The 26,241-nt window shown below is 55.1% G+C and overlaps 2 protein-coding genes across 3 annotated transcripts; one reads left to right on the top strand and one right to left on the bottom strand.

Annotated features, from left to right (window-relative positions):
* Positions 1-20: 20 nt before the first annotated feature.
* TRMT112 (tRNA methyltransferase activator subunit 11-2) lies at positions 21-21,354 on the bottom strand. Of its 2 annotated transcripts, none has more exons than XM_083374683.1 (4): positions 21,276-21,354; positions 15,854-15,955; positions 775-867; positions 21-254 (listed from the first exon to the last, which is right to left on the bottom strand). In XM_083374683.1, the coding sequence occupies exons 1-4, from the start codon at positions 21,282-21,284 to the stop codon at positions 153-155; spliced, it is 306 nt and encodes a 101-aa protein (XP_083230809.1). In that variant the 5' UTR covers positions 21,285-21,354; the 3' UTR covers positions 21-152. The 2 variants fall into 2 exon arrangements, with proteins under 2 accessions (XP_083230809.1, XP_083230808.1); XM_083374682.1 differs by lacking the exon at positions 21,276-21,354 and adding an exon at positions 17,688-17,844.
* Positions 18,671-24,270, top strand: PRDX5 (peroxiredoxin 5). The gene is made up of 6 exons (XM_083374681.1): positions 18,671-18,912; positions 20,016-20,150; positions 20,678-20,809; positions 22,707-22,745; positions 22,980-23,044; positions 23,612-24,270. The coding sequence occupies exons 1-6, from the start codon at positions 18,751-18,753 to the stop codon at positions 23,715-23,717; spliced, it is 639 nt and encodes a 212-aa protein (XP_083230807.1). The 5' UTR covers positions 18,671-18,750; the 3' UTR covers positions 23,718-24,270.
* Positions 24,271-26,241: the final 1,971 nt, after the last annotated feature.

Here is a 26,241-nt window from a genome sequence, read left to right as displayed (position 1 = left end):
CTCTTATCAACGTCCAGAAGTCCGTTTCAAGCATTCAGATTTATTTACAGACACAAAACATACAATAAAGCAAAAATTGTTGCAGGGAAGTTAACTATTTCTCCTCCGTCCCTCTGGACTTCTTCTAACGCCGTTTTGATAGTAGGAACGACTCACGTCTCGTCTTCACTCAGCAACATATTCGGTATGCCCTTGGTGATGGGAAATTCCCGCCCGGTATCCGGACACTTCAACACACCTTCGATCACCTCCACCTAAACAATGCAAAAATGGAATCAGGAAGGAAAGGAAAGGAAAAGAGAGGAGAGCGGAGGAAAGGAAAGGAGAAAGAAAAACAACTTTAAAAAGGAGAGGAGAGGAAGGAAAGGAAGGTGAGGAAGGAATAAAGGGAAGGAAGGAAGATGAAAAGGAGAAAGGAAGAGAGGGAAGGGTGGGAGGAAGGGGACAAACGGGATTCTCCTTACTTGTGTGGATGCATTCCATGGATTAAGGCAGACATGTGAAACACAAGGCCCGGGGGCCGGATCGGGGCCGCGAAGTAGTTTCATGCAGCCCGCGAAGCCAGCCTGGAAACAGTGAGGGAACGGGCCCCACTGCCTTGGCCCTGGCCCAGAGACCCTCCTCCTGCCAGAGACCCTCAGATCTGTCCCACTCCTGGCCAGGCCCCCATAGGCACCCTTGATGCGTAGAGCTGGCCACACCCACCCAGTAGGCCATACGCGCACTAGACACACCCACCCTGGATTAAGGGGGAAACAAAGTAAAGTTTCAAACCTCCATCAAGACATGATGCACTTTCCGAAGAAAATCTTCATTGTGCTCATAATCGGGGATGAGCTCAGAGGGAAGGTCTGATCGGTGACCCAACTGTAAAGGAAACAAGATCATCAGAGTGCCTTGCCTTGCCTTGCCTTGCCTTGCCTTGCCTTGCCTTGCCTTGCCTTGCCTTGCCTTGCCTTGCCTTGCCTTGCCTTGCCTTGCCTTGCCTTGCCTTGCCTTGCCTTGCCTTGCCTTGCCTTGCCTTGCCTTGCCTTGCCTTGCCTTGCCTTGCCTTGCCTTGCCTTGCCTTGCCTTGCCTTGCCTTGCCTTGCCTTGCCTTGCCTTGCCTTGCCTTGCCTTGCCTTGCCTTGCCTTGCCTTGCCTTGCCTTGCCTTGCCTTGCCTTGCCTTGCCTTGCCTTGCCTTGCCTTGCCTTGCCTTGCCTTGCCTTGCCTTGCCTTGCCTTGCCTTGCCTTGCCTTGCCTTGCCTTGCCTTGCCTTGCCTTGCCTTGCCTTGCCTTGCCTTGCCTTGCCTTGCCTTGCCTTGCCTTGCCTTGCCTTGCCTTGCCTTGCCTTGCCTTGCCTTGCCTTGCCTTGCCTTGCCTTGCCTTGCCTTGCCTTGCCTTGCCTTGCCTTGCCTTGCCTTGCCTTGCCTTGCCTTGCCTTGCCTTGCCTTGCCTTGCCTTGCCTTGCCTTGCCTTGCCTTGCCTTGCCTTGCCTTGCCTTGCCTTGCCTTGCCTTGCCTTGCCTTGCCTTGCCTTGCCTTGCCTTGCCTTGCCTTGCCTTGCCTTGCCTTGCCTTGCCTTGCCTTGCCTTGCCTTGCCTTGCCTTGCCTTGCCTTGCCTTGCCTTGCCTTGCCTTGCCTTGCCTTGCCTTGCCTTGCCTTGCCTTGCCTTGCCTTGCCTTGCCTTGCCTTGCCTTGCCTTGCCTTGCCTTGCCTTGCCTTGCCTTGCCTTGCCTTGCCTTGCCTTGCCTTGCCTTGCCTTGCCTTGCCTTGCCTTGCCTTGCCTTGCCTTGCCTTGCCTTGCCTTGCCTTGCCTTGCCTTGCCTTGCCTTGCCTTGCCTTGCCTTGCCTTGCCTTGCCTTGCCTTGCCTTGCCTTGCCTTGCCTTGCCTTGCCTTGCCTTGCCTTGCCTTGCCTTGCCTTGCCTTGCCTTGCCTTGCCTTGCCTTGCCTTGCCTTGCCTTGCCTTGCCTTGCCTTGCCTTGCCTTGCCTTGCCTTGCCTTGCCTTGCCTTGCCTTGCCTTGCCTTGCCTTGCCTTGCCTTGCCTTGCCTTGCCTTGCCTTGCCTTGCCTTGCCTTGCCTTGCCTTGCCTTGCCTTGCCTTGCCTTGCCTTGCCTTGCCTTGCCTTGCCTTGCCTTGCCTTGCCTTGCCTTGCCTTGCCTTGCCTTGCCTTGCCTTGCCTTGCCTTGCCTTGCCTTGCCTTGCCTTGCCTTGCCTTGCCTTGCCTTGCCTTGCCTTGCCTTGCCTTGCCTTGCCTTGCCTTGCCTTGCCTTGCCTTGCCTTGCCTTGCCTTGCCTTGCCTTGCCTTGCCTTGCCTTGCCTTGCCTTGCCTTGCCTTGCCTTGCCTTGCCTTGCCTTGCCTTGCCTTGCCTTGCCTTGCCTTGCCTTGCCTTGCCTTGCCTTGCCTTGCCTTGCCTTGCCTTGCCTTGCCTTGCCTTGCCTTGCCTTGCCTTGCCTTGCCTTGCCTTGCCTTGCCTTGCCTTGCCTTGCCTTGCCTTGCCTTGCCTTGCCTTGCCTTGCCTTGCCTTGCCTTGCCTTGCCTTGCCTTGCCTTGCCTTGCCTTGCCTTGCCTTGCCTTGCCTTGCCTTGCCTTGCCTTGCCTTGCCTTGCCTTGCCTTGCCTTGCCTTGCCTTGCCTTGCCTTGCCTTGCCTTGCCTTGCCTTGCCTTGCCTTGCCTTGCCTTGCCTTGCCTTGCCTTGCCTTGCCTTGCCTTGCCTTGCCTTGCCTTGCCTTGCCTTGCCTTGCCTTGCCTTGCCTTGCCTTGCCTTGCCTTGCCTTGCCTTGCCTTGCCTTGCCTTGCCTTGCCTTGCCTTGCCTTGCCTTGCCTTGCCTTGCCTTGCCTTGCCTTGCCTTGCCTTGCCTTGCCTTGCCTTGCCTTGCCTTGCCTTGCCTTGCCTTGCCTTGCCTTGCCTTGCCTTGCCTTGCCTTGCCTTGCCTTGCCTTGCCTTGCCTTGCCTTGCCTTGCCTTGCCTTGCCTTGCCTTGCCTTGCCTTGCCTTGCCTTGCCTTGCCTTGCCTTGCCTTGCCTTGCCTTGCCTTGCCTTGCCTTGCCTTGCCTTGCCTTGCCTTGCCTTGCCTTGCCTTGCCTTGCCTTGCCTTGCCTTGCCTTGCCTTGCCTTGCCTTGCCTTGCCTTGCCTTGCCTTGCCTTGCCTTGCCTTGCCTTGCCTTGCCTTGCCTTGCCTTGCCTTGCCTTGCCTTGCCTTGCCTTGCCTTGCCTTGCCTTGCCTTGCCTTGCCTTGCCTTGCCTTGCCTTGCCTTGCCTTGCCTTGCCTTGCCTTGCCTTGCCTTGCCTTGCCTTGCCTTGCCTTGCCTTGCCTTGCCTTGCCTTGCCTTGCCTTGCCTTGCCTTGCCTTGCCTTGCCTTGCCTTGCCTTGCCTTGCCTTGCCTTGCCTTGCCTTGCCTTGCCTTGCCTTGCCTTGCCTTGCCTTGCCTTGCCTTGCCTTGCCTTGCCTTGCCTTGCCTTGCCTTGCCTTGCCTTGCCTTGCCTTGCCTTGCCTTGCCTTGCCTTGCCTTGCCTTGCCTTGCCTTGCCTTGCCTTGCCTTGCCTTGCCTTGCCTTGCCTTGCCTTGCCTTGCCTTGCCTTGCCTTGCCTTGCCTTGCCTTGCCTTGCCTTGCCTTGCCTTGCCTTGCCTTGCCTTGCCTTGCCTTGCCTTGCCTTGCCTTGCCTTGCCTTGCCTTGCCTTGCCTTGCCTTGCCTTGCCTTGCCTTGCCTTGCCTTGCCTTGCCTTGCCTTGCCTTGCCTTGCCTTGCCTTGCCTTGCCTTGCCTTGCCTTGCCTTGCCTTGCCTTGCCTTGCCTTGCCTTGCCTTGCCTTGCCTTGCCTTGCCTTGCCTTGCCTTGCCTTGCCTTGCCTTGCCTTGCCTTGCCTTGCCTTGCCTTGCCTTGCCTTGCCTTGCCTTGCCTTGCCTTGCCTTGCCTTGCCTTGCCTTGCCTTGCCTTGCCTTGCCTTGCCTTGCCTTGCCTTGCCTTGCCTTGCCTTGCCTTGCCTTGCCTTGCCTTGCCTTGCCTTGCCTTGCCTTGCCTTGCCTTGCCTTGCCTTGCCTTGCCTTGCCTTGCCTTGCCTTGCCTTGCCTTGCCTTGCCTTGCCTTGCCTTGCCTTGCCTTGCCTTGCCTTGCCTTGCCTTGCCTTGCCTTGCCTTGCCTTGCCTTGCCTTGCCTTGCCTTGCCTTGCCTTGCCTTGCCTTGCCTTGCCTTGCCTTGCCTTGCCTTGCCTTGCCTTGCCTTGCCTTGCCTTGCCTTGCCTTGCCTTGCCTTGCCTTGCCTTGCCTTGCCTTGCCTTGCCTTGCCTTGCCTTGCCTTGCCTTGCCTTGCCTTGCCTTGCCTTGCCTTGCCTTGCCTTGCCTTGCCTTGCCTTGCCTTGCCTTGCCTTGCCTTGCCTTGCCTTGCCTTGCCTTGCCTTGCCTTGCCTTGCCTTGCCTTGCCTTGCCTTGCCTTGCCTTGCCTTGCCTTGCCTTGCCTTGCCTTGCCTTGCCTTGCCTTGCCTTGCCTTGCCTTGCCTTGCCTTGCCTTGCCTTGCCTTGCCTTGCCTTGCCTTGCCTTGCCTTGCCTTGCCTTGCCTTGCCTTGCCTTGCCTTGCCTTGCCTTGCCTTGCCTTGCCTTGCCTTGCCTTGCCTTGCCTTGCCTTGCCTTGCCTTGCCTTGCCTTGCCTTGCCTTGCCTTGCCTTGCCTTGCCTTGCCTTGCCTTGCCTTGCCTTGCCTTGCCTTGCCTTGCCTTGCCTTGCCTTGCCTTGCCTTGCCTTGCCTTGCCTTGCCTTGCCTTGCCTTGCCTTGCCTTGCCTTGCCTTGCCTTGCCTTGCCTCTTGCCTTGCCTTGCCTTGCCTTGCCTTGCCTTGCCTTGCCTTGCCTTGCCTTGCCTTGCCTTGCCTTGCCTTGCCTTGCCTTGCCTTGCCTTGCCTTGCCTTGCCTTGCCTTGCCTTGCCTTGCCTTGCCTTGCCTTGCCTTGCCTTGCCTTGCCTTGCCTTGCCTTGCCTTGCCTTGCCTTGCCTTGCCTTGCCTTGCCTTGCCTTGCCTTGCCTTGCCTTGCCTTGCCTTGCCTTGCCTTGCCTTGCCTTGCCTTGCCTTGCCTTGCCTTGCCTTGCCTTGCCTTGCCTTGCCTTGCCTTGCCTTGCCTTGCCTTGCCTTGCCTTGCCTTGCCTTGCCTTGCCTTGCCTTGCCTTGCCTTGCCTTGCCTTGCCTTGCCTTGCCTTGCCTTGCCTTGCCTTGCCTTGCCTTGCCTTGCCTTGCCTTGCCTTGCCTTGCCTTGCCTTGCCTTGCCTTGCCTTGCCTTGCCTTGCCTTGCCTTGCCTTGCCTTGCCTTGCCTTGCCTTGCCTTGCCTTGCCTTGCCTTGCCTTGCCTTGCCTTGCCTTGCCTTGCCTTGCCTTGCCTTGCCTTGCCTTGCCTTGCCTTGCCTTGCCTTGCCTTGCCTTGCCTTGCCTTGCCTTGCCTTGCCTTGCCTTGCCTTGCCTTGCCTTGCCTTGCCTTGCCTTGCCTTGCCTTCTTGCCTTGCCTTGCCTTGCCTTGCCTTGCCTTGCCTTGCCTTGCCTTGCCTTGCCTTGCCTTGCCTTGCCTTGCCTTGCCTTGCCTTGCCTTGCCTTGCCTTGCCTTGCCTTGCCTTGCCTTGCCTTGCCTTGCCTTGCCTTGCCTTGCCTTGCCTTGCCTTGCCTTGCCTTGCCTTGCCTTGCCTTGCCTTGCCTTGCCTTGCCTTGCCTTGCCTTGCCTTGCCTTGCCTTGCCTTGCCTTGCCTTGCCTTGCCTTGCCTTGCCTTGCCTTGCCTTGCCTTGCCTTGCCTTGCCTTGCCTTGCCTTGCCTTGCCTTGCCTTGCCTTGCCTTGCCTTGCCTTGCCTTGCCTTGCCTTGCCTTGCCTTGCCTTGCCTTGCCTTGCCTTGCCTTGCCTTGCCTTGCCTTGCCTTGCCTTGCCTTGCCTTGCCTTGCCTTGCCTTGCCTTGCCTTGCCTTGCCTTGCCTTGCCTTGCCTTGCCTTGCCTTGCCTTGCCTTGCCTTGCCTTGCCTTGCCTTGCCTTGCCTTGCCTTGCCTTGCCTTGCCTTGCCTTGCCTTGCCTTGCCTTGCCTTGCCTTGCCTTGCCTTGCCTTGCCTTGCCTTGCCTTGCCTTGCCTTGCCTTGCCTTGCCTTGCCTTGCCTTGCCTTGCCTTGCCTTGCCTTGCCTTGCCTTGCCTTGCCTTGCCTTGCCTTGCCTTGCCTTGCCTTGCCTTGCCTTGCCTTGCCTTGCCTTGCCTTGCCTTGCCTTGCCTTGCCTTGCCTTGCCTTGCCTTGCCTTGCCTTGCCTTGCCTTGCCTTGCCTTGCCTTGCCTTGCCTTGCCTTGCCTTGCCTTGCCTTGCCTTGCCTTGCCTTGCCTTGCCTTGCCTTGCCTTGCCTTGCCTTGCCTTGCCTTGCCTTGCCTTGCCTTGCCTTGCCTTGCCTTGCCTTGCCTTGCCTTGCCTTGCCTTGCCTTGCCTTGCCTTGCCTTGCCTTGCCTTGCCTTGCCTTGCCTTGCCTTGCCTTGCCTTGCCTTGCCTTGCCTTGCCTTGCCTTGCCTTGCCTTGCCTTGCCTTGCCTTGCCTTGCCTTGCCTTGCCTTGCCTTGCCTTGCCTTGCCTTGCCTTGCCTTGCCTTGCCTTGCCTTGCCTTGCCTTGCCTTGCCTTGCCTTGCCTTGCCTTGCCTTGCCTTGCCTTGCCTTGCCTTGCCTTGCCTTGCCTTGCCTTGCCTTGCCTTGCCTTGCCTTGCCTTGCCTTGCCTTGCCTTGCCTTGCCTTGCCTTGCCTTGCCTTGCCTTGCCTTGCCTTGCCTTGCCTTGCCTTGCCTTGCCTTGCCTTGCCTTGCCTTGCCTTGCCTTGCCTTGCCTTGCCTTGCCTTGCCTTGCCTTGCCTTGCCTTGCCTTGCCTTGCCTTGCCTTGCCTTGCCTTGCCTTGCCTTGCCTTGCCTTGCCTTGCCTTGCCTTGCCTTGCCTTGCCTTGCCTTGCCTTGCCTTGCCTTGCCTTGCCTTGCCTTGCCTTGCCTTGCCTTGCCTTGCCTTGCCTTGCCTTGCCTTGCCTTGCCTTGCCTTGCCTTGCCTTGCCTTGCCTTGCCTTGCCTTGCCTTGCCTTGCCTTGCCTTGCCTTGCCTTGCCTTGCCTTGCCTTGCCTTGCCTTGCCTTGCCTTGCCTTGCCTTGCCTTGCCTTGCCTTGCCTTGCCTTGCCTCTTGCCTTGCCTTGCCTTGCCTTGCCTTGCCTTGCCTTGCCTTGCCTTGCCTTGCCTTGCCTTGCCTTGCCTTGCCTTGCCTTGCCTTGCCTTGCCTTGCCTTGCCTTGCCTTGCCTTGCCTTGCCTTGCCTTGCCTTGCCTTGCCTTGCCTTGCCTTGCCTTGCCTTGCCTTGCCTTGCCTTGCCTTGCCTTGCCTTGCCTTGCCTTGCCTTGCCTTGCCTTGCCTTGCCTTGCCTTGCCTTGCCTTGCCTTGCCTTGCCTTGCCTTGCCTTGCCTTGCCTTGCCTTGCCTTGCCTTGCCTTGCCTTGCCTTGCCTTGCCTTGCCTTGCCTTGCCTTGCCTTGCCTTGCCTTGCCTTGCCTTGCCTTGCCTTGCCTTGCCTTGCCTTGCCTTGCCTTGCCTTGCCTTGCCTTGCCTTGCCTTGCCTTGCCTTGCCTTGCCTTGCCTTGCCTTGCCTTGCCTTGCCTTGCCTTGCCTTGCCTTGCCTTGCCTTGCCTTGCCTTGCCTTGCCTTGCCTTGCCTTGCCTTGCCTTGCCTTGCCTTGCCTTGCCTTGCCTTGCCTTGCCTTGCCTTGCCTTGCCTTGCCTTGCCTTGCCTTGCCTTGCCTTGCCTTGCCTTGCCTTGCCTTGCCTTGCCTTGCCTTGCCTTGCCTTGCCTTGCCTTGCCTTGCCTTGCCTTGCCTTGCCTTGCCTTGCCTTGCCTTGCCTTGCCTTGCCTTGCCTTGCCTTGCCTTGCCTTGCCTTGCCTTGCCTTGCCTTGCCTTGCCTTGCCTTGCCTTGCCTTGCCTTGCCTTGCCTTGCCTTGCCTTGCCTTGCCTTGCCTTGCCTTGCCTTGCCTTGCCTTGCCTTGCCTTGCCTTGCCTTGCCTTGCCTTGCCTTGCCTTGCCTTGCCTTGCCTTGCCTTGCCTTGCCTTGCCTTGCCTTGCCTTGCCTTGCCTTGCCTTGCCTTGCCTTGCCTTGCCTTGCCTTGCCTTGCCTTGCCTTGCCTTGCCTTGCCTTGCCTTGCCTTGCCTTGCCTTGCCTTGCCTTGCCTTGCCTTGCCTTGCCTTGCCTTGCCTTGCCTTGCCTTGCCTTGCCTTGCCTTGCCTTGCCTTGCCTTGCCTTGCCTTGCCTTGCCTTGCCTTGCCTTGCCTTGCCTTGCCTTGCCTTGCCTTGCCTTGCCTTGCCTTGCCTTGCCTTGCCTTGCCTTGCCTTGCCTTGCCTTGCCTTGCCTTGCCTTGCCTTGCCTTGCCTTGCCTTGCCTTGCCTTGCCTTGCCTTGCCTTGCCTTGCCTTGCCTTGCCTTGCCTTGCCTTGCCTTGCCTTGCCTTGCCTTGCCTTGCCTTGCCTTGCCTTGCCTTGCCTTGCCTTGCCTTGCCTTGCCTTGCCTTGCCTTGCCTTGCCTTGCCTTGCCTTGCCTTGCCTTGCCTTGCCTTGCCTTGCCTTGCCTTGCCTTGCCTTGCCTTGCCTTGCCTTGCCTTGCCTTGCCTTGCCTTGCCTTGCCTTGCCTTGCCTTGCCTTGCCTTGCCTTGCCTTGCCTTGCCTTGCCTTGCCTTGCCTTGCCTTGCCTTGCCTTGCCTTGCCTTGCCTTGCCTTGCCTTGCCTTGCCTTGCCTTGCCTTGCCTTGCCTTGCCTTGCCTTGCCTTGCCTTGCCTTGCCTTGCCTTGCCTTGCCTTGCCTTGCCTTGCCTTGCCTTGCCTTGCCTTGCCTTGCCTTGCCTTGCCTTGCCTTGCCTTGCCTTGCCTTGCCTTGCCTTGCCTTGCCTTGCCTTGCCTTGCCTTGCCTTGCCTTGCCTTGCCTTGCCTTGCCTTGCCTTGCCTTGCCTTGCCTTGCCTTGCCTTGCCTTGCCTTGCCTTGCCTTGCCTTGCCTTGCCTTGCCTTGCCTTGCCTTGCCTTGCCTTGCCTTGCCTTGCCTTGCCTTGCCTTGCCTTGCCTTGCCTTGCCTTGCCTTGCCTTGCCTTGCCTTGCCTTGCCTTGCCTTGCCTTGCCTTGCCTTGCCTTGCCTTGCCTTGCCTTGCCTTGCCTTGCCTTGCCTTGCCTTGCCTTGCCTTGCCTTGCCTTGCCTTGCCTTGCCTTGCCTTGCCTTGCCTTGCCTTGCCTTGCCTTGCCTTGCCTTGCCTTGCCTTGCCTTGCCTTGCCTTGCCTTGCCTTGCCTTGCCTTGCCTTGCCTTGCCTTGCCTTGCCTTGCCTTGCCTTGCCTTGCCTTGCCTTGCCTTGCCTTGCCTTGCCTTGCCTTGCCTTGCCTTGCCTTGCCTTGCCTTGCCTTGCCTTGCCTTGCCTTGCCTTGCCTTGCCTTGCCTTGCCTTGCCTTGCCTTGCCTTGCCTTGCCTTGCCTTGCCTTGCCTTGCCTTGCCTTGCCTTGCCTTGCCTTGCCTTGCCTTGCCTTGCCTTGCCTTGCCTTGCCTTGCCTTGCCTTGCCTTGCCTTGCCTTGCCTTGCCTTGCCTTGCCTTGCCTTGCCTTGCCTTGCCTTGCCTTGCCTTGCCTTGCCTTGCCTTGCCTTGCCTTGCCTTGCCTTGCCTTGCCTTGCCTTGCCTTGCCTTGCCTTGCCTTGCCTTGCCTTGCCTTGCCTTGCCTTGCCTTGCCTTGCCTTGCCTTGCCTTGCCTTGCCTTGCCTTGCCTTGCCTTGCCTTGCCTTGCCTTGCCTTGCCTTGCCTTGCCTTGCCTTGCCTTGCCTTGCCTTGCCTTGCCTTGCCTTGCCTTGCCTTGCCTTGCCTTGCCTTGCCTTGCCTTGCCTTGCCTTGCCTTGCCTTGCCTTGCCTTGCCTTGCCTTGCCTTGCCTTGCCTTGCCTTGCCTTGCCTTGCCTTGCCTTGCCTTGCCTTGCCTTGCCTTGCCTTGCCTTGCCTTGCCTTGCCTTGCCTTGCCTTGCCTTGCCTTGCCTTGCCTTGCCTTGCCTTGCCTTGCCTTGCCTTGCCTTGCCTTGCCTTGCCTTGCCTTGCCTTGCCTTGCCTTGCCTTGCCTTGCCTTGCCTTGCCTTGCCTTGCCTTGCCTTGCCTTGCCTTGCCTTGCCTTGCCTTGCCTTGCCTTGCCTTGCCTTGCCTTGCCTTGCCTTGCCTTGCCTTGCCTTGCCTTGCCTTGCCTTGCCTTGCCTTGCCTTGCCTTGCCTTGCCTTGCCTTGCCTTGCCTTGCCTTGCCTTGCCTTGCCTTGCCTTGCCTTGCCTTGCCTTGCCTTGCCTTGCCTTGCCTTGCCTTGCCTTGCCTTGCCTTGCCTTGCCTTGCCTTGCCTTGCCTTGCCTTGCCTTGCCTTGCCTTGCCTTGCCTTGCCTTGCCTTGCCTTGCCTTGCCTTGCCTTGCCTTGCCTTGCCTTGCCTTGCCTTGCCTTGCCTTGCCTTGCCTTGCCTTGCCTTGCCTTGCCTTGCCTTGCCTTGCCTTGCCTTGCCTTGCCTTGCCTTGCCTTGCCTTGCCTTGCCTTGCCTTGCCTTGCCTTGCCTTGCCTTGCCTTGCCTTGCCTTGCCTTGCCTTGCCTTGCCTTGCCTTGCCTTGCCTTGCCTTGCCTTGCCTTGCCTTGCCTTGCCTTGCCTTGCCTTGCCTTGCCTTGCCTTGCCTTGCCTTGCCTTGCCTTGCCTTGCCTTGCCTTGCCTTGCCTTGCCTTGCCTTGCCTTGCCTTGCCTTGCCTTGCCTTGCCTTGCCTTGCCTTGCCTTGCCTTGCCTTGCCTTGCCTTGCCTTGCCTTGCCTTGCCTTGCCTTGCCTTGCCTTGCCTTGCCTTGCCTTGCCTTGCCTTGCCTTGCCTTGCCTTGCCTTGCCTTGCCTTGCCTTGCCTTGCCTTGCCTTGCCTTGCCTTGCCTTGCCTTGCCTTGCCTTGCCTTGCCTTGCCTTGCCTTGCCTTGCCTTGCCTTGCCTTGCCTTGCCTTGCCTTGCCTTGCCTTGCCTTGCCTTGCCTTGCCTTGCCTTGCCTTGCCTTGCCTTGCCTTGCCTTGCCTTGCCTTGCCTTGCCTTGCCTTGCCTTGCCTTGCCTTGCCTTGCCTTGCCTTGCCTTGCCTTGCCTTGCCTTGCCTTGCCTTGCCTTGCCTTGCCTTGCCTTGCCTTGCCTTGCCTTGCCTTGCCTTGCCTTGCCTTGCCTTGCCTTGCCTTGCCTTGCCTTGCCTTGCCTTGCCTTGCCTTGCCTTGCCTTGCCTTGCCTTGCCTTGCCTTGCCTTGCCTTGCCTTGCCTTGCCTTGCCTTGCCTTGCCTTGCCTTGCCTTGCCTTGCCTTGCCTTGCCTTGCCTTGCCTTGCCTTGCCTTGCCTTGCCTTGCCTTGCCTTGCCTTGCCTTGCCTTGCCTTGCCTTGCCTTGCCTTGCCTTGCCTTGCCTTGCCTTGCCTTGCCTTGCCTTGCCTTGCCTTGCCTTGCCTTGCCTTGCCTTGCCTTGCCTTGCCTTGCCTTGCCTTGCCTTGCCTTGCCTTGCCTTGCCTTGCCTTGCCTTGCCTTGCCTTGCCTTGCCTTGCCTTGCCTTGCCTTGCCTTGCCTTGCCTTGCCTTGCCTTGCCTTGCCTTGCCTTGCCTTGCCTTGCCTTGCCTTGCCTTGCCTTGCCTTGTTGCCTTGCCTTGCCTTGCCTTGCCTTGCCTTGCCTTGCCTTGCCTTGCCTTGCCTTGCCTTGCCTTGCCTTGCCTTGCCTTGCCTTGCCTTGCCTTGCCTTGCCTTGCCTTGCCTTGCCTTGCCTTGCCTTGCCTTGCCTTGCCTTGCCTTGCCTTGCCTTGCCTTGCCTTGCCTTGCCTTGCCTTGCCTTGCCTTGCCTTGCCTTGCCTTGCCTTGCCTTGCCTTGCCTTGCCTTGCCTTGCCTTGCCTTGCCTTGCCTTGCCTTGCCTTGCCTTGCCTTGCCTTGCCTTGCCTTGCCTTGCCTTGCCTTGCCTTGCCTTGCCTTGCCTTGCCTTGCCTTGCCTTGCCTTGCCTTGCCTTGCCTTGCCTTGCCTTGCCTTGCCTTGCCTTGCCTTGCCTTGCCTTGCCTTGCCTTGCCTTGCCTTGCCTTGCCTTGCCTTGCCTTGCCTTGCCTTGCCTTGCCTTGCCTTGCCTTGCCTTGCCTTGCCTTGCCTTGCCTTGCCTTGCCTTGCCTTGCCTTGCCTTGCCTTGCCTTGCCTTGCCTTGCCTTGCCTTGCCTTGCCTTGCCTTGCCTTGCCTTGCCTTGCCTTGCCTTGCCTTGCCTTGCCTTGCCTTGCCTTGCCTTGCCTTGCCTTGCCTTGCCTTGCCTTGCCTTGCCTTGCCTTGCCTTGCCTTGCCTTGCCTTGCCTTGCCTTGCCTTGCCTTGCCTTGCCTTGCCTTGCCTTGCCTTGCCTTGCCTTGCCTTGCCTTGCCTTGCCTTGCCTTGCCTTGCCTTGCCTTGCCTTGCCTTGCCTTGCCTTGCCTTGCCTTGCCTTGCCTTGCCTTGCCTTGCCTTGCCTTGCCTTGCCTTGCCTTGCCTTGCCTTGCCTTGCCTTGCCTTGCCTTGCCTTGCCTTGCCTTGCCTTGCCTTGCCTTGCCTTGCCTTGCCTTGCCTTGCCTTGCCTTGCCTTGCCTTGCCTTGCCTTGCCTTGCCTTGCCTTGCCTTGCCTTGCCTTGCCTTGCCTTGCCTTGCCTTGCCTTGCCTTGCCTTGCCTTGCCTTGCCTTGCCTTGCCTTGCCTTGCCTTGCCTTGCCTTGCCTTGCCTTGCCTTGCCTTGCCTTGCCTTGCCTTGCCTTGCCTTGCCTTGCCTTGCCTTGCCTTGCCTTGCCTTGCCTTGCCTTGCCTTGCCTTGCCTTGCCTTGCCTTGCCTTGCCTTGCCTTGCCTTGCCTTGCCTTGCCTTGCCTTGCCTTGCCTTGCCTTGCCTTGCCTTGCCTTGCCTTGCCTTGCCTTGCCTTGCCTTGCCTTGCCTTGCCTTGCCTTGCCTTGCCTTGCCTTGCCTTGCCTTGCCTTGCCTTGCCTTGCCTTGCCTTGCCTTGCCTTGCCTTGCCTTGCCTTGCCTTGCCTTGCCTTGCCTTGCCTTGCCTTGCCTTGCCTTGCCTTGCCTTGCCTTGCCTTGCCTTGCCTTGCCTTGCCTTGCCTTGCCTTGCCTTGCCTTGCCTTGCCTTGCCTTGCCTTGCCTTGCCTTGCCTTGCCTTGCCTTGCCTTGCCTTGCCTTGCCTTGCCTTGCCTTGCCTTGCCTTGCCTTGCCTTGCCTTGCCTTGCCTTGCCTTGCCTTGCCTTGCCTTGCCTTGCCTTGCCTTGCCTTGCCTTGCCTTGCCTTGCCTTGCCTTGCCTTGCCTTGCCTTGCCTTGCCTTGCCTTGCCTTGCCTTGCCTTGCCTTGCCTTGCCTTGCCTTGCCTTGCCTTGCCTTGCCTTGCCTTGCCTTGCCTTGCCTTGCCTTGCCTTGCCTTGCCTTGCCTTGCCTTGCCTTGCCTTGCCTTGCCTTGCCTTGCCTTGCCTTGCCTTGCCTTGCCTTGCCTTGCCTTGCCTTGCCTTGCCTTGCCTTGCCTTGCCTTGCCTTGCCTTGCCTTGCCTTGCCTTGCCTTGCCTTGCCTTGCCTTGCCTTGCCTTGCCTTGCCTTGCCTTGCCTTGCCTTGCCTTGCCTTGCCTTGCCTTGCCTTGCCTTGCCTTGCCTTGCCTTGCCTTGCCTTGCCTTGCCTTGCCTTGCCTTGCCTTGCCTTGCCTTGCCTTGCCTTGCCTTGCCTTGCCTTGCCTTGCCTTGCCTTGCCTTGCCTTGCCTTGCCTTGCCTTGCCTTGCCTTGCCTTGCCTTGCCTTGCCTTGCCTTGCCTTGCCTTGCCTTGCCTTGCCTTGCCTTGCCTTGCCTTGCCTTGCCTTGCCTTGCCTTGCCTTGCCTTGCCTTGCCTTGCCTTGCCTTGCCTTGCCTTGCCTTGCCTTGCCTTGCCTTGCCTTGCCTTGCCTTGCCTTGCCTTGCCTTGCCTTGCCTTGCCTTGCCTTGCCTTGCCTTGCCTTGCCTTGCCTTGCCTTGCCTTGCCTTGCCTTGCCTTGCCTTGCCTTGCCTTGCCTTGCCTTGCCTTGCCTTGCCTTGCCTTGCCTTGCCTTGCCTTGCCTTGCCTTGCCTTGCCTTGCCTTGCCTTGCCTTGCCTTGCCTTGCCTTGCCTTGCCTTGCCTTGCCTTGCCTTGCCTTGCCTTGCCTTGCCTTGCCTTGCCTTGCCTTGCCTTGCCTTGCCTTGCCTTGCCTTGCCTTGCCTTGCCTTGCCTTGCCTTGCCTTGCCTTGCCTTGCCTTGCCTTGCCTTGCCTTGCCTTGCCTTGCCTTGCCTTGCCTTGCCTTGCCTTGCCTTGCCTTGCCTTGCCTTGCCTTGCCTTGCCTTGCCTTGCCTTGCCTTGCCTTGCCTTGCCTTGCCTTGCCTTGCCTTGCCTTGCCTTGCCTTGCCTTGCCTTGCCTTGCCTTGCCTTGCCTTGCCTTGCCTTGCCTTGCCTTGCCTTGCCTTGCCTTGCCTTGCCTTGCCTTGCCTTGCCTTGCCTTGCCTTGCCTTGCCTTGCCTTGCCTTGCCTTGCCTTGCCTTGCCTTGCCTTGCCTTGCCTTGCCTTGCCTTGCCTTGCCTTGCCTTGCCTTGCCTTGCCTTGCCTTGCCTTGCCTTGCCTTGCCTTGCCTTGCCTTGCCTTGCCTTGCCTTGCCTTGCCTTGCCTTGCCTTGCCTTGCCTTGCCTTGCCTTGCCTTGCCTTGCCTTGCCTTGCCTTGCCTTGCCTTGCCTTGCCTTGCCTTGCCTTGCCTTGCCTTGCCTTGCCTTGCCTTGCCTTGCCTTGCCTTGCCTTGCCTTGCCTTGCCTTGCCTTGCCTTGCCTTGCCTTGCCTTGCCTTGCCTTGCCTTGCCTTGCCTTGCCTTGCCTTGCCTTGCCTTGCCTTGCCTTGCCTTGCCTTGCCTTGCCTTGCCTTGCCTTGCCTTGCCTTGCCTTGCCTTGCCTTGCCTTGCCTTGCCTTGCCTTGCCTTGCCTTGCCTTGCCTTGCCTTGCCTTGCCTTGCCTTGCCTTGCCTTGCCTTGCCTTGCCTTGCCTTGCCTTGCCTTGCCTTGCCTTGCCTTGCCTTGCCTTGCCTTGCCTTGCCTTGCCTTGCCTTGCCTTGCCTTGCCTTGCCTTGCCTTGCCTTGCCTTGCCTTGCCTTGCCTTGCCTTGCCTTGCCTTGCCTTGCCTTGCCTTGCCTTGCCTTGCCTTGCCTTGCCTTGCCTTGCCTTGCCTTGCCTTGCCTTGCCTTGCCTTGCCTTGCCTTGCCTTGCCTTGCCTTGCCTTGCCTTGCCTTGCCTTGCCTTGCCTTGCCTTGCCTTGCCTTGCCTTGCCTTGCCTTGCCTTGCCTTGCCTTGCCTTGCCTTGCCTTGCCTTGCCTTGCCTTGCCTTGCCTTGCCTTGCCTTGCCTTGCCTTGCCTTGCCTTGCCTTGCCTTGCCTTGCCTTGCCTTGCCTTGCCTTGCCTTGCCTTGCCTTGCCTTGCCTTGCCTTGCCTTGCCTTGCCTTGCCTTGCCTTGCCTTGCCTTGCCTTGCCTTGCCTTGCCTTGCCTTGCCTTGCCTTGCCTTGCCTTGCCTTGCCTTGCCTTGCCTTGCCTTGCCTTGCCTTGCCTTGCCTTGCCTTGCCTTGCCTTGCCTTGCCTTGCCTTGCCTTGCCTTGCCTTGCCTTGCCTTGCCTTGCCTTGCCTTGCCTTGCCTTGCCTTGCCTTGCCTTGCCTTGCCTTGCCTTGCCTTGCCTTGCCTTGCCTTGCCTTGCCTTGCCATGCCTTGCCATGCCATGCCATGCCATGCCATGCCATGCCATGCCATGCCATGCCATGCCATGCCATGCCATGCCATGCCATGCCAAGAAGGAAGTTGCACATGTTTGAAAATGCCCCCAGCTGACTAGAATGAGAAGGAAGAGGACTTACACTTTCTGCAGCGCCCACCAGAGCTGCCCATTCGATTTTGGCCACCATCCGTGCAGTAAACTCTGCGTTGAAGTCGATATTGTTCACCTTGACCTCTGTAGCCTGTGGGCAGAAGAGACAGAAAGGTTTAAATCTCGGGAAACCCTTAAAACAAGGTTTATGGTGCAGTTAAGCAGGTTGCAATTCTTATTTCCCCATCTTCCTAGGGGCAGAACGGTCCACAGCCCTTCCCAGTTTGGGACTGGGTGTTCTGTACCAGCCTGCTTCCGGCCCTGCATCAAAAGCAGGGACAACCCCTTTACAAACGGCAAGAGGCTGGAATAAAGCCTCCCAAATTTATTCACATAAAACAGAGCAAGACAAGACACCAAACCATAAAACCTGAGCTAAGAAACAGGAACTATCCAAGCGATTGCCTTCAGCAAACCAGGCCTCCCCTTATATAGAGTTCAGGGCGTGGCTTCTCTCTCCTCCTTCCGAGAAGCCCCATTGCCTTCCTCTGTTTACTCCTAATTGACTGCCTCCTGCGTCAGGTGTCCTTGAACAGGGCCAGCTGTGGGTCATCTTCATCCACGCTGTCAGGCTCACACAGGTGGGTCTCTCATCAGCAAGGTCTTCAACACCCCCCTCCTCCTCCTCTGAGTCGTCCAACCCAACTGCCAAACCCACAGGCTGACCCTGAATCACAACACTGGGCTACGTTAGGAAGCCTCGTTTCTGCCTGCCCAGTTTGCTCCAAGCAGGCTGGGCACCTTGTGGGTCCCATCAGCCAAGGCATGTTTGTCAGCCGGTGGGCACCACGGGTCCTACCCATTGGGCTATTCTGCCTTCAGGTGTCAGGAGGGCCACCACCCTCTTGGTTTTCTGTAAGACTGTGAAGACTTGAATATGAGTCAGGCCCCAAGTGAGTTAAGGGTCTTGTTTCCTGGCTGTACTAACCTTGCATCGTAACAATTCTACTTTGGGGCCATATATTTTTATTTTGTTCTAGATTTGCTTATCCCACCTTTATTATTTTTATAGATAAAAATAACAGAAAAACAAGAGTTGGGAGGGAGGGACCTTGGAGGTCTTCTAGTCCAGCCCCCTGCTCAAACAGGAGACCGAGACTGTTTGGTCTAATGGTTAAAGCGCCAGGCTAGAAAGCAGGGGACGGTTGAGTTCTAGTCCCACCTTAGGCATGAAAACCATCAGGGTGACTTTGGGCCAGGGACTCTTAGTCGGATCCACCTCACAGGGTTGTTGTGGGGAAAAGAGGAGGAGGAGGAGGAAGGAGCATTGTATACTGTATGTTCGCCACCTGGAGTAATTTCTAAAAACAATAAAAGATAAAATACAAATGAATACATCATTCAAGGGGGCAAACATACATTACATAGTCCTCTTTCCTCCTCCTATTTTCCCAACAACAACAACAACCCTGTGAGGTGGGTTGGGCCAATTCATTTTGTACCACCTTAATTACTTTTTAAAAATGTTTTACGATATACACCGCCCAGATTGAGTGGCTCGGAGAAATGAAACCAAATAAACAAGCAAGCAGCTAGGCTGGGGATGATGGGATCCCAAGCACGACGACGCAGCCCCTTCAGCAAGGCTCCAATGTCAGATTTAGGACTACCAGACCCATCTTCTCTCTCTTTGCTCCCATCTAAATCTAAGAAACCCTAAAGGAGGGGGAGTTGGGGATGATGGGAGCTGAAACCTGGAGAATGCAAAACCGGGGGAGCCTGGCTGGGGGAATGGGAGTTGGAGCGCAGCACTAAAGCGATGGGCTATGTAGTCCAGCCTGCTGTGAAGGGAGGCGGGGGAAGGCTTTGCCATCCTCGCTTACCTTTATGAGAAGGGGAAACCCTCCTCCGGCTCGCACGCCCCGCACGTGAGAAGTCAGCATGTTGTGGGTCAGGAGTTTCATGCTTTCGGTCCGCCGAGCGAGCAGGGAAGGGCACGTGCACGCGGGGATCCCTTCCGGTCTGCTTCCGGTTTGGGGTAAACAAAAGCCGCCGGTCTTTCCTCCCACTTCCGGAGATTTTGTGCAACGCTCGCTTGGGTCCTCCGGGAAACGCGAGCCCGCGCGATACGGGGTTCCGGGGGTCTGAGGGTTCCTGGTCGCAGAGACTTTCGTCGTCTTTACAACCTTTCTTGCCACAGTTGTTAAGTTAGCAACGCAGTTGTTAAGTGAATCAGGCGAACCGTCATAAATAGGAGCCATTTGACAAGCGTCCAAAATTTGGGCAGTGACCCTAGGGATGCTGCAAGAAGCATAAATGTGGAAAAACAACCATGTCGCTTTTTTCAGCGCCGTTGTAACTTGGGAGTGGTCGAATGGTCACTAAACGAAGGCTTGTTAAGTCGAAGACGCTCTGATCTGGCCTTCATCTAACGGCACTAATGATGCTAGCTAGTTTGGGTCACAAAAACCTCTGCAAGAGAACAGTCAAGCTCAGAGAGCACCAAGGACCACTTACAAGCCTTGGACTCCAAGCCCCATCTTACACCAGGCTGTGACTCCAAAATGCTGAGAATGGGGGGGATTTGACAAGACGCCAGACCATTTAGCAATCAATCAATCAATCAAGTCAAAGAGGACCAAGCTTGCAACTTATACGTTTTCTCTTCAGTAATGCAATTCCCAAACGGATGCAAAGCTAAATCCAATTCCATTTTTTTCTTTTTTTGCAAAAAAATATATAAATGTTTACGATTACAATAAAGTAAAACGGATGTATTCCTACCCTCTTGTCTTTCCCCCACCCACCCATCCATCCATCCCTCGGGGGAAAGAAAAAAAAAGCCCTCCCACCCACCTCCCGGGACGCGTGCACGGTCGGGGACGCGCGCCAGAGCAAGCCCGGGCGGCGGAGCGGGCGAAAAACTTCAAAAGGTTGCGCGTTGCCATGGCGGCTGTCACTCCCGGGATTTCCATGGCAACGGGGTGGAACCGGGCGGGGGCACTGGGGCGAGTCTGTTGGGGAGCCGGGACGGCTTCTCGGCTTGCAAACTCTGGGGTGACCCGCCGGGCCTTTGCCTCGGGAGCCGCAGCCATGGCGGCCCTTAAGGTGAGTGCAAAAAAAAAGAAAACTCCGTGCAAAAGGACGTTGCCAATCGTGCAATTTGCACACTTGGGGGGGGGGGGGGTTGGCCTGATTTGCAAATAGCTGAGGGTGCAAGAATCCCCGTGCAATGGCCTCCACAGGGGGTTAGGAAGCGCCCTCCGTTTGCAAAGTCACCGCCGTGTAAGAGGTCAGTGCAAAAGGACAGTAGTAATTGTGCCATTTGCACATTTCGGAGGGGGGGGGGTTTCGCCTCCTGATGTGCCAGCAGCTGGGGGCAGAGACCCCTTTGCAATGACCTTGAACTGGGCTTAGAAAGAGCCCTCCCTTGTAAAGTCAGCTCATGCAAGGGGTCAGTGCAAGGACACTAATAACTGTGCAATTTGCACTCTTGGGGAGGTGGAGTTCCCCTCCCGATGTGCCAACAGCTGGGAGCAGGGACCCCCGTGCAATGACCTCAAACTGGGCTTCAAAAGCGCTGTACAAGGGGGTCAGTGCAAAAGGACACTAATCATTGTGCAATTTGCACATTTTGGGCGGGGGAATTGGCCTCCTGATGTGCCAACAGAACCCCCCAAAGGGGCGTGCCGAATGAGTGATAAATGAGATGCGTGCAATACTGGACATGTTTGATGCAATGCTAGGCTGTTGCATAAGCTGGGTTACAAAACTTGCCGTATGTTGGACACTCAGCCTAGCTAAGCCAGAATGTAGCTTGGTTTCTTTCGTTAGATATTAATACCGTATGCAGAACAGGCAGTCCTCGACTTAGGGCAGTCCCTTCAGTGACCGAAGTTATAACAGCACTGAACAAAAGTGAATTATAACCAGTTTTTCACACTTGCGACCATTGCAGCATCCGCAGTCACGTGATCGAAATTCGAACACTCCTATTTACGACGGTTGCATTGTCCTGGGGGTCATGTGACCCTCTTTTCTGACAAGCAAAGTCAATGGGGAAGCCAGATTCACTTCACAACCGTGTCCCTAAGCTTAGCAACTTGCAGGGAATTCCCTGGGTCACGTGATCCCCTTTTGCAACCTGATAGGCAAGGTGTGCTGGCTAGGGAATTCTGGGAAATTAAGTCCGGCTGTTTTCTTTTCGACAGGTGGGCGACAAGCTGCCCGGCGTGGAAGTTTACGAGGGAGACCCTTCCAACAAAGTCAACCTGTCCAGCCTCTTCATGGGGAAAAAGGGCATTCTTTTTGGGGTGCCCGGTGCCTTCACCCCTGGTTGTTCCCAAGTGAGTAAGAGCCCATTTTGCAATCCGCCACGGAGTTGAGAATTTGAGACTGCTCTGAGCACCACAAAAGCCTTAAAGTTTTGAGAACTCGGCTCGAGGTGGAGCACAATTCGTTTAGTGACTGTTCAAAGTTACAAGGTCCCTGAAAACAAGGGACTGAGAGCATTTTTTCCATGCTGGCCACCTCTGCCACATCCCCGTGGTCAGGTGATCAAAATTCAGAGGCTCGGCAACTGACTCGTCTTTACGACGGCCGCAATGTTCCCGGGGGTGTGTGTGTGTGTGTCACGTGACAAGCAAAGTCAGTGGGGAATCCCGATTCATTTAGCAACCGTATTGCTAACCTGATAACTGAAATGATTCACTTAAGAACTGGGGCAAGTAAGGTCCTAAAATGGAGCAGGCAAAACTCACTTCACAAATGTTTTTGTCCCTTAGCCGTAGGAACGTTGGGCTGGGTCGTGGTCGCGAGTTGAAGACTTACCTGTCATTTTTCTTTTCTTTTTTCGTTTTGTGCCCGATGACAGACGCATCTGCCCGGCTACGTGGAGAAAGCAGGGCAACTGAAGGGCAAAGGGGTTGAGATCATTGCTTGCCTGTCGGTCAACGATATTTTTGTCATGAACGAATGGGGAAAGGCTCACAAAGCAGAAGGAAAGGTAAAATAATGGTGTGTGTGTGTGTGTGTGTGTTACAGGATAGGAGATTCCCCCACCACCACTTCTTTTTAATTTTTCCAAGACACAAAGCATTGGAACCAAAAATTGATACTGGTGTTTCTTTAAACGGCGATTTTAAGAAGAGTGGACTCCGAGTCCCAGAATTCCGCAGCTTGGAATTCTGGGAGTTCTGCAGCCAGCCCACCAAGAAATTCTATAAGTTGCCAAGGTTGAGAAGTAGTTGGTCGAAGCTTAGATTCCCACAGGCAAATAGAGAGGAAAGCATGTTATTTGGGGGATTCTGGGAGTTGAAGTCCACCCCTCTTAAAGCAGGCTGGCTGGGGGATTCTGGGAGTTGAAGTCCACCCCTCTTAAAGCATCCTCTGGCTGGGGAATTCTGGGAGTTGAAATCCACCCCTCTTAAGGCAGTCTGGCTGGAGAATTCTGGGAGTTGAAGTCCACTTACTTTAAGCATGCTGGCTGGGGAATTCTGGGAGTTGAAGTCCACCCATCTTCAAGTTTTTCAGGTTTGAGCTACATCTTGTTTTGAAGAATTCGAGTAACACCTGGGAAGATACAAGGAGCCTGAAATAAAACTATTAGCCAGAAATATTTCATTTTCAGCTTTTGCTTTTTGCAAGATTATGCAAGACTCGTGTTGTTGCCCAGGTTTATATAACTGAATATGATTCATAATTCATGGTGCAGTCGCCAGATGTCACAGATGGGAAGATACAGAGAAACGCTGATCTTGGCATCTTGGTTTATACAAACCTGGCTACCCACCCACCCGTTCTTTTCGTTCTCTTTATGTACACATTCTGGAATTTATTTGCAGCAAGATTTGTTTCCTTCCTTCGAAGCAGGAACCCAACAGAAGTCTACCAAAGTTGCTGCCAAATTACAATTCTTTAAGCGCCAGAGAGGGAAAAAAACATTATTTTTTTCATGTTTTTTAGAGAGATTGGCCACAACTTTCTTATTTCTCTGCTGTCACGTTGGTTAGGTTGGTGTAACAGTGTGCGAGAATGACCTTGGAGACGGGAGGAAGTTCTTGACTTACAATAGTTTAGTCATCGAAGTTACAACGGTACTCAAAAAAAGTGACTTACGACTTTTTCACACAAGACCGCTGCAGCATCCCCAGAGTCACATGATCAAAATCCAGATGCTTGGCAACTGACTTGTACTTAATGACGGTTGCGGTGTTCCCGTGTCGTGGGATCCTCATTTGTGACTTTCTGACCAGCAAAGTCAATGGGGAAAGCCAGATTTGCTTAACAGACGTGTTACTAGCTTTACACCTCCGGCAAGGAAGGTTGTAAAATGAGGCAAAACTCACTTAACGAATGAGCAACCGTCGTAACTTGAGGACTAGCTGTAGTAGTAGCAGTGGGGCCACGTCCCTGTGGGTGGAGGCTCTTAACTAGCCCAGGTTGCTTCTTAATGAACCAAGAGGGCTGGGAGAGAGGCCAAACCCCGGGAGAAAAGACATTTTTATGGATAATTGGCGCAGCTTTTGAAGCTGCTTGCTTTGAGCTCCCGGTGGAGTTTCCCAGATGTTGCTCAACGCATCTCAGCAACTGAACAGCAGTCATTTCTCTGCCCACCCTTCCCAAAGGCAAAATAATCTGATTTTCACATTACGGCGTGGCATGTGGTTTGCCCCTTAGCTACTGCTAACCTTAGCAAATCTTGCTCGTTGTGCCACATAATCGTGCCCAGGCAAATAGGCTTTTTCTGTTTTTTTAAAACTTTTCTGCACATAATTTGGTCCGTTTTCCACTGGGGAAGAGGGAAGCTAAGAGGCGGACTCACGGTTGGGAAAGGCTAGGAATTGCTCCATGTTGTGATTTTTTTTAAAAAAAATATTGGCGTTTGTTTTCTCTCTGCACAGGTGCGGATGCTGGCTGATCCAACAGGGGCTTTTGGCAAGGTACGGAAAGACCCGGTGAAGTGTGGGGGTTTGGGCGCTCGGCTAGGAGAGCCCCAGGTGTGGGAATTATGGACTTGGACTGGCCCAAAGTCACCGAGCTGGCTTTCATGCCCAAGGCAGGACTAGAACTCACCGTCTCCTGCTTTCTCATCTGGTGCCTGAACCACTAGACCAAACTGCCTCAAATCTCCCAGACAATGAAGGTCAGCCCCAATTTTGCTTGTTTCCCCACAGGCCACCAATCTCTTGCTTGACAAGGACTCTCTCCGGCAGTTGTTTGGGACAAACCGATCCAAAAGGTCTGAGAACCGCAAATTGCATTTTGTGTCTGTGTGTTAGTGTGTGTGTGTGTGTGTGTGTGTGTGTGTGTGTGAGAGAGAGAGAGAGAGAGAGAGATTTCTTCCTTTCCAAAACCTTTACAGCAGGGGTCTTCAAACTTGGCCCTTTTATGACTTGTGGACTTCAACTCCCAAAATTCTTCAGCCAGGCACGCGTTGAAGTCCACAAGTCATAAAAGGGCCAAGTTTGAAGACCCCTGCCTTAAAGCCTGGGGATGCCGCAAAGGTTGTGTGAAAAACGGACCTAAGTCCCTTGTTTCAATGCCGTTGTGACTTCAAACGGTCACTCAATGAACCGTGGTAAGTCAAGGACTACCTTCAAGGGCACCTCCGTTGAATTGAACCCCGGCTGAATCTTCTCAGCTCTAACTTGAGGTCTTCCTGCAAACCCCCATCCACCCCCCACCCCCAATATAAGGCCCTCTCAGTCCGGAAAATAAATGGAAAAATCTTAAATCTTTCCCACCCATTATTTTCCTTCCGATCGCCCTCCCGGTTTCATTCTCTTCCCCCTTTTTTTCCCCCCAGGTTCTCCATGGTGGTGGAGGACAGCATTGTGAAGTCCCTCAACGTGGAAGAGGACGGGACGGGACTCACCTGCAGCCTGGCCAGCAACATCGTCTCCCAGCTCTGAGGCCCAGACCCCCGTTCGCCCCCCCCACCGTTGCTGATCTTAGCCCTACGCAAACCAGTTGGTTCCTACCAGGCGGATGGCCCTTGGCGGGATTTTGGAATTGGCTCAGGAGACGGAGTCGTGTGTCTTGACATAATTGTGGAGTCCTTGGGGCTCTCAGAGCTTCGAGACGTTTCATGACCCGACAAGGTAAGATCATCAGTGCTGGAAGCGGTTTGCTCTCTGTTTAGATATCAGTAGCCTGCCCTGTCGGCGTTGGGGAGGGTGTTTTCATTTTGATAGATCCTTGATTAGGCTGTTCCTTGTTTGATTGTCGGAGTTGATAGCAGCAAGTCCCTTTGTCTAAAAAAAAAAAAGAGAGTCAAGCCTTGTAGCACTGATGATGTTGCCTAGTTGGGTCATGAAACGTCTGCCGGAAAACCACCCAGCTCAGAGAGCACCGAGGACCGCATAGTTTAAACCTGAGCTGGAAATATTCTCTTCTGTTGGTTTACGCGATTGTTTTCGCTACTTCTCTGTTCCTTTTGATTGCAAATAAATAGTCTGAAATGAAGCTGAGGTCTCAACTTGTTTCACGGGGGTTACATCAAGGGCTCACGTTGGCTAGGGAGCAAAGGGCAAACCCCACAAAAATCCAGCCACACACTTCCATCTGAGAAGGGAAAAAAAATGTTCCTTCGCTTGACGAATGAAGGAACCCAGGAGTGACTCAAGTTGTTAAAAAAACCTCCATTTTTAAAAACGTCTCTTAAAAAAAAAATACAGGGAGGTCCCAGGCCTGCTTTAAAAAAAACATCATAATTTATCGCAACTCAAAAGGGTTGAATTAACGTACGAACGAGATGGATTATTCACCCGTGTTCCTGTCTCTCTGATGGGGGTGGGGAGGAAGGAGAAACACACCTCGTTCTATTTCGGTGAGATGGTTGAAACTGCGGACAGTGGATGTGTGAAAAAGCAAGAGACATTTTGGGTGCAACTTTGTATAATGATGCAAAAGCTCTTCTCCGTGAGCTGCATTGGCTTCCGGTTGCCCTCCGGGTGAAATTCAAGGTGCTGGTAATGACCTATAAAGCTCTTAATGGCTTGGGTCCGGATTATCTAAGGGAACACCTGCTGCCGGCATCAACTTCCCATCGTCCCGTGCGCTCCCACAGGGAGGGCCTTCTTAGGGTACCGCCGGTCAAGGAATGCCAGCGGGTTATCCCCAGGGGAAGGGCGTTCTCTGTGGGCGCGCCGGCCCTTTGGAACCATCTTCCCACGGAGCTTAGGACTGCCCCCGACCTTCGCTCATTTCGCAGGGATTTGAAAACTTGGCTTTTTGAGCTGTCTGGCCCAGACTGAGGGGTTTTAATTATTTATTAATGGGGTTTTAGTTTAAATTCAGGGACTTAATTTAATTTTAGTTTTAATCGATTTTAACTTGTATGTATGTATTTTTTAATTTTTCCCTGTAAACCGCCCTGAGTCCTACGGGAATAGGGCGGTATACAAGTTTAAGGGAAAAAAAAAAGCTCCCTAGAATTATTGTTAACTGGGCTTTACGGAGGTTGAGCTAGAAAAGAAACGGGGGAAATTAATTTAGGGTATGACCAACTGCGGCAAGATTATTGTGTGCACAGAGACTCGAGTTACAACGGAACCCCCCAAAGATACGGCCAGGTTCTGATGGATTGACAAGCTCTAAACGGCTTCATTTCAAGAACAGGTCTGCCTGAGAAAAGGGGGATGGACTAGAAGACCTCCTAGGTCCCTTCCGATTCTATCATTTTAAAAATTACATTTCTATTCATTTCGCAAAACACTTTTCCCTCGAAGAAAGTTTCAAGCAATCCTGCTGTGGAGGGCTCTGGAGCATGCACAGAGTTTCATCCTTGCTGTTGTGCTTAGATTACCCGTAGCTTTGTCGTCTGCAAAGAAAGGGCTCTCACAAAGATATCCCACGCTGTTAAAAATGTAAAAATAAATCACACTTTGGCTGCGTTGTGTATGTCTTCTAGCTGCCATTCTTTAACCGTCTTTCAAATCTTCCCTGAACGCGGACTTGCACCCGTGCCCTAGCTCCGTTCCAGGGTTTCTTTGAGGCAGAGTGAAGCACGCCGAGAAATTGAATTTGCAGAGCCTTGTTTGCGGTGGAAAGCCAAACTGGATAAATAAAACACCTGCTGACAAACAGGAGACCACACTTGTGATGACACTATGGGAGGAGGTGACGGAAAACGTCTTGCGTGGTTCTCCGTGTGGGCCCTGACCACAACTGGGGTCCTTTTCCAGCATGCGAGTCAAGAAAATGTCAGCCCAGCCTCGAGAAAAACTAGTCCTAGCAAATTCTCTTTGAAAATTAAAGTCTCTTTTGAGTCCCGCAGAAGTTTTAACAAGAATTAAGTTTCATTTTGAGGACTTCCTGTCTACCGTGTTGGGAAAGACCACGCCGCCAAGGATGTTAATTTAGAGCTTTGACTGAAGCAACCCAGCTTCCTCCTTAACCGTTCCCCCCCAAAAAAAAATGCAGATTACGGAAGGA

Source organism: Vipera ursinii, assembly GCF_947247035.1.
Source record: "Vipera ursinii genome assembly, chromosome: 15".
NCBI classification, from domain to species: domain Eukaryota; kingdom Metazoa; phylum Chordata; class Lepidosauria; order Squamata; family Viperidae; genus Vipera; species Vipera ursinii.
The sequence above is the reverse complement of the archived record's forward strand: the minus strand, read 5'-3'. Positions and strand labels throughout refer to the sequence as shown.

Coding starts and splice junctions, on each gene's coding strand:
- TRMT112 (XM_083374682.1), bottom strand. CDS start 17,768: ATGAAACTCCTGACCCACAACATGCTGACTTCTCACGTGCGGGGCGTG. Junction 868..15,853: donor TGGTGGGCGCTGCAGAAAGT/GTAAGTCCTCTT, acceptor TTTCCTTTACAG/TTGGGTCACCGATCAGACCT. Junction 255..774: donor TGCATCATGTCTTGATGGAG/GTTTGAAACTTT, acceptor TGCATTGTTTAG/GTGGAGGTGATCGAAGGTGT.
- PRDX5 (XM_083374681.1), top strand. CDS start 18,751: ATGGCGGCTGTCACTCCCGGGATTTCCATGGCAACGGGGTGGAACCGG. Junction 18,913..20,015: donor CAGCCATGGCGGCCCTTAAG/GTGAGTGCAAAA, acceptor TCTTTTCGACAG/GTGGGCGACAAGCTGCCCGG. Junction 22,746..22,979: donor CAACAGGGGCTTTTGGCAAG/GTACGGAAAGAC, acceptor GTTTCCCCACAG/GCCACCAATCTCTTGCTTGA.